General features: G+C 46.3%; 1 protein-coding gene across 6 annotated transcripts in view; it reads right to left on the bottom strand.

The window, feature by feature from the left end:
• Window positions 1–15,861: 15,861 nt before the first annotated feature.
• Window positions 15,862–20,528, bottom strand: part of KCNQ4 (potassium voltage-gated channel subfamily Q member 4) — a 52,497-nt gene continuing 47,830 nt past the window's right edge. For all 6 annotated transcript variants that reach the window (XM_081306760.1, XM_081306765.1, XM_081306762.1 and 3 more), the window contains 2 exons: window positions 18,540–18,669; window positions 15,862–17,934 (listed from right to left, as the gene is read on the bottom strand). In XM_081306760.1, coding sequence (XP_081162886.1) covers window positions 17,722–17,934; window positions 18,540–18,669 — 343 coding nt within the window. In that variant the 3' untranslated portion in view covers window positions 15,862–17,721. The remainder of the gene's footprint in view (window positions 17,935–18,539; window positions 18,670–20,528) is intronic.

Here is a 20,528-nt window from a genome sequence, read left to right on the forward strand (position 1 = left end):
TTAGAAGTGCTGGGTCAGGATTAGTGCCCACCAGAAGACCAAGTCGGTACTTGTTGAGTGCCTACTGTGTGCAGGCACAATGGGAACAGGGAGGGCCCTGGTAGGTGCTCTTTTCTTCTCCAGCCTCTCTCGGTCTCCACCCACCCTGTAAATAGCGTTACTAGGGCGCTGATCCCTATCCAAAGGTCAGAAAACTAGGGCAGAGTCACACCTTATCTATCCAGTTTCTTTCTCTCTACAATAGGGAGGAGAAGAACCCTAACATCAAAAATACATGTGCAAGGCTTCAAATGAGACTAGATTTCTGAGAACACATTGCAAATGGTTCTGTGCTGCTTGGTCAGATGGATCTGGGGATGGACAGCGATGGCCTCTGCTCTCTAGCTAGTCTGGGTAGAAGACACCTGCACATGCGTGGGACTTGAGATCTGAACAGCCTGGAGCATGTGACAGTCATGTTGAGGGTTCCAGGCAGGCACGGCTGAGCAGCTCAGGATCTGAAAGGCTGAGAGCTTATGGTGACAAAAGGGTGAGATGGCAATAGATGAATGGATTAAAAAATGTGGCATCTATACACAATGGAGTATTATGCAGCACTAAGAAATGACAAAATCATAGAATTTGCAGGGAAATGGATGGCATTAGAGCAGATTATGCTAAGCGAAGCTAGCCAAGCCCTAAAAAGCAAATGCCAAATGTCTGCTTTGATATAAAGAGAGCAACCAAGAACAGAACAGGAAGGAAGAGCATGAGGAAAAGACTACAGTAAACAAAGACGAATGGGGGGAGAGAAACGGAGAGAGAAGGGAAAGCATATGGAAATGGTAGGAGACCTTCAATGATACATAAAATTATAAGAGGTCATGAGGGGCAAGGGGGAGGGGAAAAAAAGGGAGAGAATTGAACAACAGCAGGGGAGGTAGAGAGGAAAGATGGGAGAGGAGGGGAGGGGAGGGGGGATAGTAGGGGATAGGAAAGGTAGCAGAATACAACAGTCACTAATATGGCATTATGTAAAAATGTGAATATGAAACAGATGTGATTCTGCAATCTGTATTTGGGGTGAAAATGGGAGTTCAAAACACAATTTGAGTCAAATGTATGAAAGATGATATATCATGAGCTATGTAATGCTTTAAATAATCAATAATAAATAAATAAATAAATAAATAAATAAATAAGGGTGAGATGGGGTCAGTTTAGGGAGGACACGAAAATGGAAGGACTGGATATATATACAGGGCAAGACCCAGAGGGTGCTCCGACAGATGGAAGATATAAGGGATGCTACTCCGGGCTCGGTCTCCTCAATTGTCAAATGGACTCACCACAGGCTTCTTGTGAGGATGAACTAAGGGGATGTTGAGTGCCTGCCTGATGGGCAAATCAAATGAGAGCTGCTGCTGGGAAACGTGACCACAGGGAGAGCAGGAGCCCCAGGTACGCTCCCACCCAGGCTCCTGATACACATGCTCCTTGACCTCCTGGCCTCTGTGCCTTTGCCGTACTATGGCCATCAACTGAAATGCGCCCCTCAAGGTCTTTTCCACCTATGAAGGGCCAATTTTATACCATCAGAGTTGGTGAGGGTCTTTCCCCACCAAACTGTAAGGTTCTGGGGACAGAACTTGACACATGATCATCCCCACCTCCTCCCGTATGTCATTCAGAGTCTGTGTTAGGATGTGCTTTAGGATGTGCTGGAGTGAGTGCGGCTACCCTGCCCCAGCCAAGCTGGAGCTGAGGCTGAAGGAGAGCCTGGGGCTGGATTCCAAGTTGGAGCCAGGAGCTCTGAATTCTAGTCAAGCTCAATCATGAACTTGTAACCTTGGGTATGATATTTTACTCTCCAAGATCTGTAGGATGGAGACCACATTCCCCGTACCCATTGCCTCCCAGGTGCTGGGAGGTAGAGATGGGCCAGGGTTGTGGGGGCAGAGGCCTTGGTGTGCATTTTTTCCTTTTGGTTCTCACAAAAACTCCAGGAGGTGGGTATAGTTATTGTCCTTATTTTAGGCAGCCACAGAGCTCAGAGAAGTTAAGCAACCTAATCAACAACACCCAGCCAGCAAAAGGGATGTACAGACACATAGTAAACCACACAAGACCCGTGGTAAAATATTGTTCTTATTGGGGCAGGGTGGACATCCATAAATATCAAGTCCAGATGTCCTCTTAGAGCAGAGGTGTGGCAGGGAGAGCAGGGAGCACCAGGCAGCTCATCAGAGGGTAGGCTCTAGAGCAGCTTATACCTGTGCTTCTTCTAGTGAGCCTGAGACTTTGCCATAAAATGGGCACCTCCACACAACAGGACCCTCCCCCTGCCACCCCAGCCCTTCTGGGCTCAACAGAAGGAGATGAGTCATTCATTGTTTCTTCTTTTTAATAAGCACGTTGTTTTAAGTCAAAAATAATGGATGCTCGAGGCAAAATCATTTCCAAACAATTTAGGAAGCATAAAGTGAAAAGTCAGAGACCCCCAAGTTTTTCTTTCACAAATATATTATATACTCATTGTATCACATATATGTTGCACACATATACATAACATATGCTTTTATGTGAATGGGATTATATTTTCTCTAGCTGGATTTTTTTTCACCTTAATATGTTTTAGAAATCTTGCCATGTCAGTGAATATGGCTCCCCACCCCCTTTTCTTCTGCTGCTGCTGTGCTGGCATGAAACCCGGGGCCTTGTGCACGAGGGGCAAGTTCTCTACCACTGAGCTGCACCCCAGCCCTCCCTCCTTTCAGTGACTGCCTTGAACATAATCTACTTTACCGTCCCCTATTGATGGGAATTCAGCTTGTTTCCTAAATTCCACTGCTACAAATAATGCTACAAGGACATCCTTGCATATTTAATGTTGAACACTTGTGGGACTATCTCTGTAGAATTAATTTCTAGAAGGGGAATTACTGGATCAGGAGATATGAGCAAGTAAAATTGTAATAGCTACTGCCAAATGGTTCCCAAAGTGACTAATCCCATTTACCTGCCTGCACTGGGTGAGAACGCCTGGTGGTTCACGCCCTCCACTACCCTAGACATTAGTGATATTTTGTATATTTATCTCTCTAAATAGAGTCATTTAATTTCAACTTATTTGATTATCGATAAAGATATTGTCTGTTTTTATTTTTCTGTGAATTACCTGTTCATAAGCCTTGCCCATATTTCTACTGAGTTATCTTTTTCTTAATACTTTTTAAGTGCTCTTTATATATTATAAATAGTAAACTTTTATCTTTTGTGAATGTTTTAAATATTGTCTCCCCATCTATTGCTGGTCATTTAACCTTTTGGAAGGCAAATTAATTTTTATGTCATCAAACCTAGTTTTTCCACCGAGAGCTTCTTTAGTTAAGGACAGTAATGGAGATCCTGGCTTTCCTTAGAGATCATCTTAGAATCTTCAGGATTGTGCCTATGCCCAGACTTTGCACTCAGGGAATAACATGGACATATTAGCAGCTGGGGCTGAGAGACAAGTCCAGGTCTTGGCATCATACACACCTGAGTTTAAATTCTGCCTTCAAACTACGTATGACATTTGGTAAAGCCACTTTGTGACTTTGTGCCTCTGTTTTTGTTTTTATTTTTAATTTAAAATGCATTCAAATACAAATATACCCAACTGCTGGGATTCAATGAGCTATTGGCTAATGTGAAGTCAGCATAGTGCCTGGCATGCAGCAAATTCCCCATAATTGGTAGCTGTTTCCAACTTGCAGCAAGTGCCGAGTAAGCAGAAACTGTTTGTCTGTCCAAAGAGAGGGTCTGGAGAGCACAGGTGTGATTTCAAACCATGTCCCTTGTAAACGGCCCTTCAACCTACAGACAGAGACTGGAGGCAGATGCAGGTATCTGTGGTCGGTGCCTTCCAAGATTCGGTCCCCTTTTTCTGCTGGAAAAAGATTTTCCCAAATTTTCTTTGGTGAACCACCTCTCCCCCACTTATAGTCCATGCACTTTGGGTAAGTGGGCCTGATCTTCTATATGTGCTTTGAAATAAATAATTTGAAATAATACTAAACTATAAAATCAGTGGAAGGAAGCCCCCAAATTTTTCATTTATCCATGACTATTTTGAAATGGCAAATCTTCATCTTTTTCTCCTCCTCCTTTTCCTTTCCTTTTTCATGTCAAAGTCTTTAAAACTTGCATCTAAACACATGTGCTGTCTGCTTGTTAGGTCATCCATTACTGACTCATAGTATCTCACCTGACCCTCCATAATCTGACTTAATGCCTTATTATTACAGGTTTTATAAGGTTGAGGGAACCGAAGCTCATAGAGGTAAAGTGTCTTGCCCATTACCACACAGTGAGTAATTTATTAAGTCAAAACTTTAATCATACTCAGGATAGTACTTTGCACATAGAATGAGTTATATTTGTTAGTGCAGCTGCTATAACAAAAAGACCCAAGAGATTTTTTTTTTTCAGTACTAGAGATTGACCCAGAGGCATGCTACCACTGAGCTATATCTCCAGCCCTCTTTATTTGATTTTAAGAAAGGGTCCTACTAAGTTGCCTAGGATGGCTTTGAACTTGCAATCCTCCTGCGTCAACCTTCTAAGTCACTGGGATTAAAAGTCAGGTGAGGTGCCACCTCACCTGACTAGGAAATTTTTAAAGTGTCTTAAAGAGCAGATTTTTTTTTTCTGGTTTCTCCCTATGACTCAGCTCCAACTTGCTTTTTTCTTGCTGTTCTGCTGACCATGACCTATCAAACTCATGAGCCACACGGCTTGCTCAACCAAGTCAACTTTTCTTTTCTTTTTAAACCTTTATCTGCAGAGCAGAAGCTGGGGCCCAGACACTTTCATTCCATCTCTCAAATAGAAGAGAAGTGAGCACACTCAATGTTTTGAGGCCCAGCAACACACATCACATCACATTTAATCCCAGGATCATACTTAGCTGCAGGGGGGCCTGGAAAATATGGTTTCTAACTAGTAACCATGTGTTCATCAATAACTCAGGTATTATGGAAGAGAGGAAGGATGGATCTGGTGGACAATCAGCAGCCTCCAGCTCAACAAGTGGTAATAGCAGGTGGCTCAGTTGTGATTAAGAGCTCAAGCTCCTGGGCCCCAGGGTACTTGGTGGGGTGAGGAAGATATCAAAGGCCTGAGTCCTATCTAATGACAACTGGTGGAATTCAGTAGACCTGGCTTCAGTCAGTCATCACTCTGAATGCCCACCTTGGGCAACTTACTTCCCTTCTTTGAGTGTTTCCTTGTCTGCCTGTAAGTGGCTGCTATGAAAGCCCCTGCCATAGCTCATGACACATACTAGGTGCTCACACGGTAGAATCGATGGGGTAGAATTTGGATATGGGCATCTAGAAGAAGGAAAGTGCAAGACAGTGTGTGGGAAAGCCAACAAACAAGAATAAATGAGGCTTGACTAGGAAAAGCAATGAGTCCAGAGTGTTGACTGTGAAGGATCGATGGTCAGAGGCACAAGAAATATACATAGAATAGGAAAGGGCCAGAGGGATGGCCCTTGATTGTCAGACTGAGGATCTTGAACTTGATCCTGTTGGTGATGAGGGGGCTGAAGAGGACATGAGTGGGGTGGGAAAAGTGTTAGCCTTTTTCTTTCTTTTTTGATTACAAGGAGGTCACTCGACTATAAGGAAGCAGGTAGATGGTCCAGGACTGTCTGTATCTAGGCCCTTCCACCTTGTTACTTTGACATTTGTGGGTTAGACCTTGTGATCCAAAAAGTTTGCTTCAACTACCATATCATCATTGCAGCCAGGGGGAAAAAAAGGAGAAAAAAAAGGAGAGGGCTGGGATTGTGGCTCAGCAGTAGAGCACTCGCCTAGCATGGGCAGGACCCGGGTTCCATCCTCAGCACCACATAGAAATAAAGGTATTGTGTTGTGTCCATCTACACCTAAAAAATAAATATTAAGAGAGAGAGAGAGAGAGAGAGAGAGAGAGAGAGAGAGAGAGAGAAGGAGAAAGGCACTTTCTAGAAGTGCCCTTGCATCACCCCCCACAAAAGGCTCAGGAATACAGTCTTTATTCCAGGTGGCCGCATGTCTAAGTAGAATTTGGAGCTTCAGGTACTGAGGAAGAAGATGGAAATGGAGCCTGTAATCTTGATATTGCATCATTAGCTGCAGTGGAGGCTACAGGAAAGAGGGGACCAAAAATGATTCCAGGGGTGTGGTTTGGGGGACAGGATGACTCTTCCGTGGAGAGGAAACTAGAAGGAAGAACAAGCTGCAGAGAGAAGGGAAGAACGGAATGAATGTGTTGAGTCAACCAGTGTTGACGTCTATGAGACAAGGGCCAGACAAATAGATCCAGAGCTCAGGAGGGAGGTCTAGATGGAAAATAAACATGTTTTGCAGTTATTAGCATGGTTGCCATGGGAATGATGATGCAGAGTGATCAAAGAAGGTGGCCAAGGACAGAACCTTGGGGGATCAGACACAAAAGAGAAGAGATGGGTGGAGACTGAGAAGGAACAGCTGAGGCAGTAGGAGAGGCAGCATCCAGGGGTCATGGAAACCCAGGAAACTGTTTCCCAAAGGAGGGCATGGTTAGCAACCCCCAATACTGCTGAGAAATCAGGTAGAATAACGGCTAAAAAGGGGTCCTTCAATTTGGTAACCAGGAAATCAAAAACCAAGTTGCCAGAGCAGTTTCAGGAAAGCAGAGAGGTGGGGGTCCGGCAGCCATTGCTCAGCAAGAAAAGAGAACAATAGAAATAGGATCAGCAAGATTACCATCTTGTTTAGGAAGACTTTTTGGACCTCAATGTTTTCATGAGTCAAGTGACCCATGTCTGGGGCTTCTTCCGTGATTTTGTTTGGTCCGTTGGTTGGTTGGTTAGCTGGGTGGTAGTGCTGAGGACAGAAAGCAGGGCCTTGTACATGCTAAGTATAGCCTCTACCACCGTGCTATACCCTAGCCCCTTCACTGGGTTTTCACTGGACTTAGGGGCATTTGAAAAATTCTACCCCTGGGTTTGGCTCGATGGCACCTGCTCATGTGGGGTGGAATACCTCCCTTTATTCTGCAGATAGAAGAACTACATTAGATGAGGCTAAGTGGATCATATATGGCACTTACGTGGGTTTTCAGAGAAATTGAAGGTTAGTTCTCCAAACACCAAAGTTTGGGAATTTTCCACCATCTTGAATGGGACCTTTGAGTAGAGGAAACTGGAACTTTTGGCTCAAATCCTGGCTCTGTTACTTACTGTCTGTGTGACCTTGAGCAAGTCCTGTGACGCTGGAGCCTGCTTCCTGGTTGGCAAACGGAATGATAACAAACCCCAACCTACGTCAGAGTGTTACTGTGAGTCTCCAGACAAACACGATTATATCTAACATTGTCATAGATACAGGGCTGGGACAGGCATGCAGGGTGGCCTCAGGAGCAGGAGGTGGGTCCAGCCCAGAGCCCAGCCATGGAGAATACCTGGGGTCTGCAGAGGGACTATGGAGCTGTGGATTTGGGGTCAGGAAAGTTGGGTTCAGATTTTGCAGATTTTGCAGAACTGAGGCTCACAGAAAAAGGGAAATGACTTTCCCAGGTCACACCCTCAAACAGGCAAAGCAGAGGCACCAAAACCAAAATCTGGAAGAGAATTTGATGTGTGATTTTTTTGGAGAAAAAAGGTTTGAAGTTGTCATGAAAAAAAATCAGAATTTTGCAGGACTTCTTTAACATCACTGTGTGGTTTTTGTAATTTTCTGCACTGAAGGCTTTACACACACACACACACACACACACACACACACACACACACACACTCTGTCACTGCCCACATTCTAAGAGCACCCTGGCCTCCGCTCCCTTTCATTAAGATGACATAGGGCAGGTTAAGGACGGGAGGAGAGGAAGGCCATCCAGAGACAAACCTGGGAATCAGAGATTTGGGCTCAGCTCTGAGCTCCACCCTGGCTTACTGGGCCTCAGTTTCCCCATCTGCAAAATGAGGCTTTTGGACCAGCAACTTGTTGGGGACCTTGGCAACTAGTTCTTATGAAGGCTTTTGCTTCCCCTTGAGCTTATCTGATTGCCAGCCAAGCGAAGCCCTCCCCCAGCACGGTCATTACCTCATTTCCATTTTATTTACTTCATAACTCTTATCACCCTCTGAAATTATCTTGACTTTTGCTGTTATTATTGTTTCTGTCTCTTTCTTTTAGTTTATTTTCTGTCTAGTCAGTGGTATACTGTCTACTCCAAATAAGCAGAGACATTGTGAGTTTGAGAGAGCCTCTATGACCTTGGCCCCAAAACAGTGCTTGCTGCATAGTAGAAGTGAACAAACAACCGTAGAATAAATGAATAAAGGCAAAGCACAGCCCCGGGCTCTCTGAGGCAAGTCCTAGCCTCCTCATTTCTCAGCCCTGTCACCTGTTCCCAGACATATTGGGTCTAATCAAAGGGCCTTCCTGGTAGAGTTCTTGGCCCCAAAAGTCCAGACTGTTTCCTGGCTCCAGCTGTGACACCAAGCCGAAGTCTTTACTGACGCCTTGTGGCCGCAGAGGCACATAACAGGGAGTAGGAGGCTTGTCAAGAGGTAGGCGATGGATCAGGTAACCCTGCATTCCTCCCTTGCAAACTGTTTATTAATTACCCATGTGCCCCGCCCTGTGCTGGGGACAGTGATGACCACAAACAGGAAGCAGATGTTTCTTGTCCTCCAAGAGTTGAAGTCATGTCTGGAGCAGCGGGGAGATCATGGTATCTAGGAGAGGAGCCAGGGGAGGATCCTGGTAGGAGAAAGGAGGGTGCAATAAGGGCAGACCCACCCCAGTTCTGAGTAGGCGTTGCAGGACCTCAGGATGCTCCTCCTGGGGGTATCTGTTTTCCAGAAAACCTCCCACCTCTTTCATAAAATCCTCCATGTCTCCCACAAATTTTATAGGCCATTGAAGGGAAAAGAGATAGAAAGAGAAAGTATCTAGTGTACAGAGAAGCCATTTGGGACAGAAACAAAGAGGATTTAAGAGGATTTCAGCAAATCCTTTGTGATGTGCAGTGGTAATCTTCCACCTCATTGCTTCCAGTCAAATCCACCTTACTAGCTGTATTAGTCAGATCTGGTGATAATGCTGTAAAACAAACCAACCCCAAATCTCAGTGACCTACAAAACCGACTATTACTTCACACCTCTGAGTCTCCAGGTCAACCACAGTTCACTTGATGCTGACTGGGCCATGCTGGACTCCCCAGTTTGAGTGATTCAGATCTGTTCTCTATATATGCATCCTGGGCTCAGGGTGAAGGAGCACCAGCTACTTCAGATGGGGGATGGAAGCACCATGAGATCTGGCCTTAGACTGGAACAAGCACCTCCTCCTTTCCCTCCACATTCAATTGACCAAAGTAAATCCCATGACCTAGCCCAAAGTCAATGTGGTAGTACAGTAGATGTTGTGGTGCTCCTTTCAGATCCCCCCCTTTTAGGGCCTATGTACATATTCCCCAGCTGCTGGAAATCACTGCTGCTGGCTCAAAGTTGTGGCACTCATTGGAAATTGCCCTTGGCCATCAGGATCTGCTTCACCCAAAGTCATGGCCTGTGATTGGCTGGTGCCTGGCAACAAAAGCCTGAATCCTTCCCTCGATTTGGCACAAGCTCTAAAGCTCCTGAGGATTAGCCAGTGCCTTGGGTGACATCCCATAGCAGATCCCTCTGCCCACTCAGCCTCCTGCCCTCCACATTAATGAATCTGAGTACACTCTCCACAACCCTTCCGAATACTACTCTCTGTCTCAGAATCCACTTCCAGGAAACCTACTATAAGGCAGATAGGCAAGTATATGCCATTCCAGGACAGCCATGGTATGGATGAGGAAGGAAAGAAGATTTTCAAACAAATACAAATTACTGCAATAGTTAAAAGAATGCAGCATGCAGCCTGGGACAGCGGCTCACACCTGCAAGTAATCCCAGCAACTCCAGAGGCTTAGGCAGGAGGATCACAAGTTTCAGGCCAGCCTCAGCAACTTATGGGACCCTCAGCAATTTAGCAAGACTCTATCTCAAATAAAATAAAGTAAAATGGACTGGGAATAGAGTCAGTGGTAAAATACCCCTGGCCTCCACCCCATTACAAAAAAAAAAAAAAGCGTCAGAATAATAGAGACAGATTTTATTTTGCAATAAAATGCTGAACACTTGCTCACCCGGCAAATGTGTATACAGGGTGAGAATTGAGGATGCCTCTGGGAGGTCCTTGTTTTGTGGTTGCATTGTTATATTTTATATATTGAAGTTCCAAATAGGTCACGTTATAGAAAAGGATCTGCGGTTCAAAAAACAATGTCTCCAAAACACTGGGTTCCATGAAATCTATACATGTCCACCTCTACCCAACTGGGATGGGGCAAGTCCCAGAACAATCCTCAGCCCCATAAACAGGCTGAACTGTGTCCCTTCAAAACACGTGTGTTGAAGCCCTAACCCCCAGTACCTCAAAATGTGACTATGTTGGAGTAAGGCCTTTAAAGGGTAATTAAGTTAAAATGGGATTTTTTTTTCAGGGCAGACCCTAATCCAATGTGACTGGTTTCTCATAATAGGAAATTATAGACATAAGACCTGTACATGCACATTGAGATAATCAAAGAGAGACACCAGAATACAGCTATCTTCAAGCCAAGGAGAAAGGCCACAGTGAAACCAACCCTGCTGATACCTTGATCTTGAAATTCTAGCCTCTAGAACTATGGGGAAATAAATTTCAGTTATTTAAACTACCCAGTCTGTGGTATATGTCATGGCATCCCCAGCAGACTAACACACCTGGGTAGCACTTTCACATCCTGGTGTACACAGAGGTGACTGATAGGGAAGATGTGCCCTTCAGCTTCTCAGAGGGAAAACAAAGACATTGTTTCAACAATTGGAACAGTCAACAGTACATGAAATAAGTTATTTAACTTGAGAAACATGAAGCATGCTTCCCTCTGAGCTGCAAAAGTATAAAAATTGCAACATCTTCAGAGTAGCCATGCAAGTGACCTGAGCCTCCTTCGAGGCTGCACGGTACTGTTTCTGAGCCTGGGCCTCAAGGGCTTCTGCTTTTGCCTTCTTGCCATCTGAAGACTCTCAATATAATAGACTGGGGGATGAGAAGCCACATGGAGCAGAGATAAGAAATGCAATCTATGGACAAATTAGAGTGCACCAAACACCAGCAATGTAAAACCACCTTAGACTATTGCCTTAGTCCATTCTGTGCTGCTAAAACAAAATACTTGATGCTGGGAACTTTATAAACAAAAGAGATTTGTTTGGCTCACAGTTCTGGAGGTCAAGAGCACAGTGCTAGTGTCTGCTCAGATCTGGCAAGTGCCTCATTATGGATGACACCACAATGGTGAGAGTGTGGGAGAGAGTTGCAGGCTGTGCACATGTTAGAGGGGTTCAGGAGACGTGGCAGGCTCCCCTTGTAATAACTCAATTCATTAAAACTAGATCTGGAGGGAACTAGTCCAAACCCACAAGACATTTGTTAATCCCTTCAGAGGGTGGAGCACACATGACCTAATTATCTTCCGCTAGGCTCCACCTCTTAAAGGTTTTGCCGCCTCAACACCACCACACTGGGGAATATGCTTCCAGCACAGGAACCTTTGGGAGACACACCTGAACCATAGCAGTCCTCCAGCATCAGTCAAGAGGCCAGATGATTACAACCACATCGTGATCCCAGGTGAGGCCAGCAGAACTGTGCATCTGAATCCAGCCCAAACTGCTGATCCACAGAATCAAGAGTTAATAAAACGGTTATTGTTCAAACCACTAAGTTTTAAGGTGAGTTCTTACATAGCAATAAATGACACACCAAGCTAAAATCATATCAGCTCTCAAGACCATATTTGATAACAGTCTGGGGACTCCCATAGCCACCTGCAAACTCTTGCTGATCCAGACAATTTTAAAAGAAAAACAGCAACTTGTACATTGGTTAATTGTGCATCTGTCTCCCCCAGAGGCTAGATGACCTCAGGGCTGTAACTCATTCTCCTACATCGTTTCATTCTGCACATTGTGCTGAGCCAGGGTCTAGAATACAGCAGGTGCTCAATAGATATTTATTCAATTAGTGAAATGCCTTGGGACCTGTTTGGATTGAACATTTCTTGCTCAGATTACTGTAGCAGTCTCCTGACCCTCTCCCCACACCTAGGCTCCTCAAATCAGATATAAAAAAACTTTCTAATATGTGAATCTATCCAAGAGTGACCCCTAATCCAGAGCTCTCATTGGTTCCCCATTGCCCTTACTATGAAGTCCCATTTCTTTGGAATGATTTATAAAATCCTGCAAATTCTTGACTCCAAAGTTGCAAAGATCATCTTGTATTACTCTCTCCCTTGCTCTAAACCTAGTCACAGGGATTTCTTCTTGCTCCTTTCAAAGACCACATTCTGTGTCTCTGGACCTTTACACATGCTATGCCTTCTAGCATAGCATCACCAACACCAGCATGCTAGTCCTGGGGCGTGGCTAAATCTTACTCACCCTTTAGTATGTTTGATTGTCTGTTTTGTCTGAATGGAGAAATGACAAGCAGTATGGATATACACTGATTTGTGGGTAGTGGCTAATAATTTGAGTGGATGGTCAGAGACTCAGAAAGCACAAAATTGGAGGATTGGCAATAAGGAAAATGGGAAGAGATATTCAGATGAGTTTATAGAAATGGCACAAAATGTGAAGATATTTGCATCCTAAGTAACATCTCACACAAGGCATCCATGACAGAGGATGCTCTTGATAATCAGAAGGACAAAATGGCATGTTCTGTGGATGTCAGTCTTTCTCTGGTCCCTCCAGTGTTTTCTCAGGAAGCTCATATACATGTGTTCCCGGTAGCTAGAATGCAGACTATGCAGTCAACAACATGGATTCACCTCATCAAGATTGATCTGGCCAATGCCACTACTGTATGTCCCATGTGTTATCAACAGAGACAAATGCAAAGTATCTAATATGTCATCCTTCCAACAGGGGTCTCCCTAAGCACCTGGTGCTAGGTGGATTCCACTTCCCATTGTAGAATGGATATGATTTATCCTTACTGACTCATCCAGAATATGTTTCCAGGAATCCCAGGAAGTTAGTGAGAGTGGCCTTTCTCACAAAGACACTGGTGGGTCACTGTATTAATTTCCTATGGCTACTTTAATAAATTACTTTAAACTTGATGGCTTAAAATAACAATAATGTATTCTCTCGAAGTTCTGAAGGCCAGAAGTTCAACATCAATTTCACTGGGCCTAAATAAAAATGTGGGCAGAGCTGTACTCCCTCCAGAGCTCTAAGAGAGAATCGATTCCTTGACTCTTCCAGCTTCTGGGGCTGCCACCCTTCCTTTGCTATGGCTGCCTCATTTCCACCTCTGTTTATATCTTTATCCCACATTCTCCTCTTCTGTGTAGGCAGTCTCCCTCTGCCTCTCTTTTATTTATTTTTTATTTATTTTCTACCACATTTTTTTTTAACCCTAAGAGTCTTGCTAAGTTGCTTGGGCTGGTCTTGAACTTGTGATCCTCCTGCCTCAGACTCCTGAGCCACTGGGATTGCAGGGATGCACCACCACACACAGTTCTGCCTCTCTTAAAAAAAAAAATTGTGGAGCTGGGGTAGGGTGGTACCTACCTGTAGTCCTAGCTAATTGGAAGGTTGAGGCAGAAGGATCACAAATTCAAGGCCAGCCTCAGCAACTTAGCAAAATAAAAGATAAAATAAAAGATAAAAAGGGCTGGGCAAGTAGCTCAGTGGTAAAACACCCCTGGATTTAATACCCAGTAAACAAAAGAAAGAAAGAAGACATTGTGGGCTGGGGTGTAACTTAGTGGTAGGGCAAACATGAGGCCTTGGGTTTGATTTCTGATACCACCCAACAACAACAAAAAGACATTTGTGATTGGATTCAGGATTCATTCTATAGTCTGGGATCATCTTCCCATGCCGGGATCCTTAACTTAATCGTTTCTACAAACAAGATGACATTGACTGGTCCCAGAGATGAGAACTTGCTCTCTTAGGTGGCCGTTTTTCAGGCTACTATATACACTCACAGAACTTTTACTTCTGGTCCCTACAAGTCTGGACTCTTAATTTGAAGGTCTCAATTTTCAAGGGAAGGGAGGCAACAGTTTTCATTGGACTGGAAGTTAAAACTCCCCCCTGGCCATCTTCTACTCCTCATGGCCCTGAACCAACAGACAAAGAAAGAGTTAACGTCCTGGCTGCATGACTACTCCCCACTACCAAGGAGAGAGGAATCCAGGGAATTCCATAGGCCTCTTAGTGTACTCAGTCCTCCCAATATGTAGATTCTGCATCTCCAGATACAGCCAACTGCAGATGGAGGGGAAAACACACACACACACACACACACACACACACACACACACACACACTGCATTTGTACTGAACACGTACAGACTTTTTTCCCTATCATTATCCAGGATAGCTTTATATAGCATCCCCATTGTATTAGGTTTTATGAGTAAGGTAGAGATTATTTAAAATATACAGGAAGATGTGCATAGGTTATATAAAAATACTACCTCATTTCATATAAGATTTAAGCATCCATGGATTTTGGTATCCGCAGTGGGTCCTGAAACCAAACCCAGTGGATTCCAAGGGATGGCCATGCTCCCATGTACAACAGTAAAAGTTAATGAAAAGCTACCAGAAAGAAGTCTATTGCAGCTATGCACATTTTCTTCTTTCTTTGGTGCGTGTGTGCATGCGTGCTGTATAAATAAATGAATGTTTTCTTTCTTCCTCTTCCTTTTCCCTTATTATTTCATAGAAAGATTTTGTAAATGATTGCTAACTTGAGTTTAGTGTTTAGTTACAGATGGGATTGTGATTGAATTAGAGCAATAATTAACATCACCCAAATATGGATTCGGTGACTGTGACTATGAGATCAATCCATCTGTTGGACTGTGGGGTTTTATGCTTTTCCTATTTGAAGGAGGTTAGAGTGTCCTCATTTGTATGAAGGAGAGTTTTGTTTCATGAAGTGAAAGCTACCATCATTAGATAGATGTTCCAATGTGCACGGGTTGATGTGCATGGATACTGAGTGTCAGAGCTGGTCTATTTCCTAAGAACAGCGTTCTATACTCTGATGCTGAGGTTTTGACATTAAAGGGTGAGAGGAGAAGGCAGAAGTGGAGGTTTTTCCCTTTGCTTCCCATCTTTATCAGCGATAGCCAGAAGTCAATCCCAGACTTCAGCTTTTTTTCTGCAATCACTGTGTCCTTTAAAAGATCAACCAGAGTCCCTCCTCTTTAGATCTCTGTGCACCGGAACTACCCCCTCCATAAGCTTGTGGGTTCTGATGACCCCAACCTTGTCCTATATTCCCGCCGCTCTAGGAGGAGTCCCTGCATCCTGCAGCTACTTTCTCTAGGTTCTCTCAGTGTTCTCTTTGTCCTTTTGGCCTTCCTACAACAGTGTAACCCACTCCCCATAGTAAATTTTGTTGAAAAATCTACCATTGTTTCTGTTTTCCTGGTCCAATGCTAACTGAACAAACTATTAGAAAACTGGTATCCACTTTTCATTCATCATCATGAGAGCTCAGCCTGCTTGAGAGGAAGGTTGAAACAGGAGACAGATTCCTCACACATCTAAGCACCTGGATCCAACTGTACATGAAGCCAAATCTATCCCCTCTTTAGTTCTCTGGGTCAATATTTCATGTTTTGCTCAAGCCATATGGGATTGGATTTTTTCTGTATACAAGAGTCCAAACTAATCCAAATCTCTTTGTCCCTACCCCCAAATCAAATTCCTCATCCACAGCCACCAAACAAAACCAAGACCAACAACCTCCTACTGAAAACTTTAATGAAACCAATAAGTTAATAAGTTAACAAAGTGAGGTACTTGCATATTTGAGAACCAGGTTGGTGAGGGAACCTCAATGGTGGAAGGAGGGAGGGCTGCTTCCCATGTCTCCTTTGGTCACAGGGTAATCCTATTCTCCTGCCCTCTCTGAAGATCTGTCTCTGAAGGGATGGAGGGGTGGCTCTCTAGGGACAGTGTAGTGCAAATGAGGCGAGCCAGGATAGGCTCCATCCGGGGCATGATGGTACATGCAGAGGGCATGGTAGGGCAGAGGCTGGGCACCCTGGGGCTGAGCAAGATCCAACCCAAGCCCTGGTGCTGGTGCATGCAGGTCCCCAGTTATGAGATGCAGGCAGCTTGGCCTCAGCCCCCTTGTTCCCTGGTACCCCACAGAGGGTTGCCATTGATCCACTACCCCTCACCCTCCTGCCATCTGCTTGGCTTTGCAGAAGAGGAATGCAGGAGTGGGGATTTGAAAGTGGGGCTGAGGACCTGCAGTGGATGGGCACTTATGCAAGATGCGGGGCTGCCAACTGAAATGGAGAAGTAGGGAGGGAGCAGTGCAGGTGAGAGGTACACAGGTGGTATATCGTCCAAGTGCATTATTATGCTCTCTGGGACCAGGAAGGAGTGGGCCTGGGGTCTCTCCAGTGGTGTGTGGGTCCCAGAGGCCTAGGCCTGAGTTGTGCTGTGGGGACACCAAGGAGGGCCCTCAGGGGCAGAGGCAGCAGTTAGAGTTCCTGGTCCAGCAAGGAGTCTACCTTCTTGAGGAAGGGGAGCTGGTAAAGCCCTGGGCCAGGACAGACTTTAAAGCTCCCTCTTCTGGTCAGAGGGAGTGAGGGGCTTCCTCTTAGTGGAAAGGACAGTCCACTAGCTCAGCTGCAGAGACTCAGGAAAGGCTGAGTGACTCTGTGCTCATGTGTCCAAGCATGTGTGGTTTTGTGCATCAGTATGAACATGAGGATTTCTCTGGAGAAGCTAAAGGAACTTGTATGACTGTCCATGGAGCACTGTCTGGGAAGTGTGGGGAAAATACAGAAACTTGTGTTGTCAAAGATGTCTGGAGGACCAAAGAGAGGAGAGGACATCCAGCAGGAAAAGGAAGCCCCTGGAGGTGACGCCTGCAAATGGGAAGAAAGGCCCAAGCACTGCTTTTGGGAGAGGGCAGGAGAGAAACAGGCCCCATGCTGAGTAGGAATGGGGTGATAAGCCAAAGAATGGGGATGGGGTCATGGCCAAGCAGCCTGAGACCAGCTACTGCTGGTAGCCCATCTCCCATAGGAGAGGGGCAGAGGGACCCCATGGGGGTCCCCAAAGTTGCATATTCATTATAATTTGCATATATGATGCCCATCTGCCTTTTGGCAGGGTTCTGTGCTTTGTGGGTACCTGCGGGGGCACCTTGGGCCCATCCCCAAGTGGGGTGGGGACTTGGCAGGAGGACTTCCCTGCTCTGTCTGAAGGGCAGGCCAGAGACCTCACCTTGCATAGCTGGAAGCTGGGTCAGGGCCCAGTGCCCTAGTACCCCGCTCCTACTCCTGGGCAGTATCCCCTGCCAGGCAGGCCATGTTGGGCCTTGATAGAGTGGGCAGGGAACCGAGGGACCCAAAGGCCACGGGGCAGCCGCTGCTGCTGCCCTCCATATGGCCTGGCATCTCACGCTCCTGGGGTGGGAGCTGGGCTCTGGCACCCGCAGCGGGCATCTCGCCCACCCAGGCTGCTCAATACTGCGTGTGGCCTCTCTCCCGGCAAGGGAGCGAGTTCAAGTAAGAGAAGAGTCCGGAGGCCTCAAGGGGCGGGTCCGAGCGCTAGGCCGAGGGCTGCTCCGCCCCTGAGAAGCCCCTCAGTCCATATTGGTGCTGACCGAGCGGGAGATGCTAAGCGTCTGTGCGGAGACGGAAATGTCCTCGTGGTCCACGGGGCTGTGGTAGTCCGAGGTGATGTCGGGATCGAAAAGCGGTACTTGCACGGTGCCCAGGCTGGCCGAGGTGCCGGAGCGCAGGCAGCGCGAATAGAAGCCCAACAGCAGGTCCAGCTTGTGCTCGATGGACTGCACCTGGGGGCGGGGCGCAGCTGGGAGGAGGGGTTCGGCTGGGACTCGGGGGAGGGGCACCGCTGGAAGGCGGGAGTTGGCCGGAAGGGGCGCGGCAGGAGGCGTGGCGGGCGTGGCTCAAGCGGTGGGTGGGGCCTGGGCGGGACTTATCTGGGAGACGCGAGCTGCGAGCCGCGTCTAGGGTGGAATTTGGGGGCAGGAGGAAGCTGGGAAGCTGGGGTGTGTTCCCGGAAGAAATTTAGCCGTAACTGGAACCGTCCAGAAGACTGAGGAGACTGAGAGGGGAGTGGTTAAGAGAAGTAGGTGGGTTTGGGCGAGGCTATGGCGCCCCACAGGCAGGGCTCAGCAGGAGCTGACAGGCTTACCCGGATGCTTTAGCAGGAGTGGGCGGGCTTTATGAGGGGCGGGGCTTGTCTGTGGGGCGGAGCTTGGCCAAGTACTGGACGCACGGGCCCGGGTGGGGCCGTCTGGGCGGGTGTTCTGGGGTGTGGCTCAGAGAAACGCACTCTCCCCTCTTCTGGTTCCTGGGTCCCCCGTCCCCCGCCCCCCCAGTGCTTCTAGACGACGATCAGCTTCTTGGCGCCTGTGACGGTCCATCCTACACTCACCTGCTTCTCCACCTTGACCACGCGTCCCATCATGCTGATTTCATCCACCACCTCCGCATCTGAGGGTCCCTTGTCGCCCTTCTCCCGGGCCTTCCGGTCCCCGGGTCCCCGACCCACAATCTGATCCACCCTGTGAGGAAGAGGAACCATCAAAGGTCCTGGATACCTGCTGCTCCTCCCTTCCACAAGAATTCTAGGTTGCCTTTTGAATGGGAGGACACAGTCTTCACCTGTGGGAATGGCCACTGAGGAAGGAGGCCTTTGCACTGCCAAATGGAGGCTTGAGTTGAAGCAGGGAAACTAGCTTTTGCTTTGGGGTTCCCCAACTGACAGAGCAAAAGCACCAATACATAAACATGGCCAGTAAAACAACCGCTTGATAGAGGAGAGATGGGAAATAGTGGACTGGGAAAAGGAAAGAGGTAGATACCTGGGAACATGAGTTATAAGGCTAGAGCTGATCCCATCTTTTCTGCTCTCACAGTAAAATTCTTCTATGTCTCCCCCATGCCTTTGGGGCTGGGGATGGAACCAGGGCTTCTCTAGCACTGAGCTATCCCCAGCCCTTTGTAAAGATACTTTAGTTTGAGGCTGAGTCTCACTAAATTACCCAGGCTGGTCTCAAACTTGAGATCTTCCTACCTCAACCTCCCAAGTAGCTGGGATTACAGGTGTGCCATGATCTTCCTTTTACTTTTAAACCTACTCCAGGGAGGCTTTTACCTCACCATTTCACCAAAACTACTGTTACATTCCAAAATGAACTCCATGTTGCTAGATCCAATGATCAACTCTCAGTCCTCATTTCACTGGCTACAGTTAATCACCCATTCTTCCTGCAAACATTTCTTTTTTTTTTTCCTGCAAACATTTCTTCAGTTGGATTCTGAAACACCCTCTCCCAGTTCTACCCCTACCTCCCAGCTGGTATTGGTCTCTTTGTCTGAGTCCACCTCTATCTCCACAACCTCTAAACATTGCACGCGCGGCACAGCTTGCCTTTGAAGCCTCTTCTCTCAATTTACTCCCACTTGCTAGGTCGTATCTTCAAGTCCATAGTTTCAATTCCTCTATACCTTGTCAACACCAAATTAGTGTGTGTGTATGTGTGTATGTGTGTGTGTGTGTGTGTGTGTGTGTGTGTGTGTATTTATAGGGGTCAAACCCAGGGCCAAATCTATTTCCCCATCCGAACCTTTCCTCCATACTCCACATCCCTACATCCACTGTCAGTGCAACACTCCCGTTTGAGGGCTGATGGGCATCACAAACTCAGCCAGTCCCAGTTCTCCTGATTGAAATTTGCTGTACTTGTTGCCTTCTCTGTGCCAATAAATGGCAGTTTCCTTTTTCCTCTTGCTCAATCCAAAAACCTTGGCTTCATCCTTGATTCTCTTCTTTCTTTCACCCCATCATACCCCATAAGTAGGGTTTCTTTTCCTTTTTTTAACACTAATATGTACTAATTGTGCAAATAAATAGGTTTCACTGTGATATTTCCATGCATGCATATCTCACATATTGATCATGTCCACCTTCCCTTCTACCCTCTGTCATTCTCCCCCAGTAGGATTTTCTGATAAGGTGTAAGAGAAAGAGCAGATCTACAATCTGACCACTTGTCCCACCTCCCCAGCTGCACCCTGGTCCCATAATCTCTGACCTGGATGTCTGAAGTAGGCACTTCCATCTGTTTCTACCCTTGCTATCTTATAGTCCATTGTCACCATCGCACCCTTAGAGGGATCCTTTTAAAACATAACAGATCTTCCTTCTGTTTTTTTTTTTTTTTTTTTTTTGGTACAATGATTGAATCCAGGGGTGCTTAACCACTGAGCCACATCCCTAGCTGTTTGTTTGTTTTGAGACAGGGTCTCACTAAGTTGCTTAGGGTCTCACTAAGTTGCTTAGGGTCTCACTAAGTTGCTAAGGCTTGCCTTGAACTTGTGATCATCCTGCCTCAACCTCCCAGGTCTGGGCTGGCAGGGT

Source organism: Spermophilus citellus (assembly GCF_964194105.1).
Source record: "Spermophilus citellus genome assembly, chromosome: 9".
NCBI classification, from domain to species: Eukaryota; Metazoa; Chordata; class Mammalia; order Rodentia; family Sciuridae; genus Spermophilus; species Spermophilus citellus.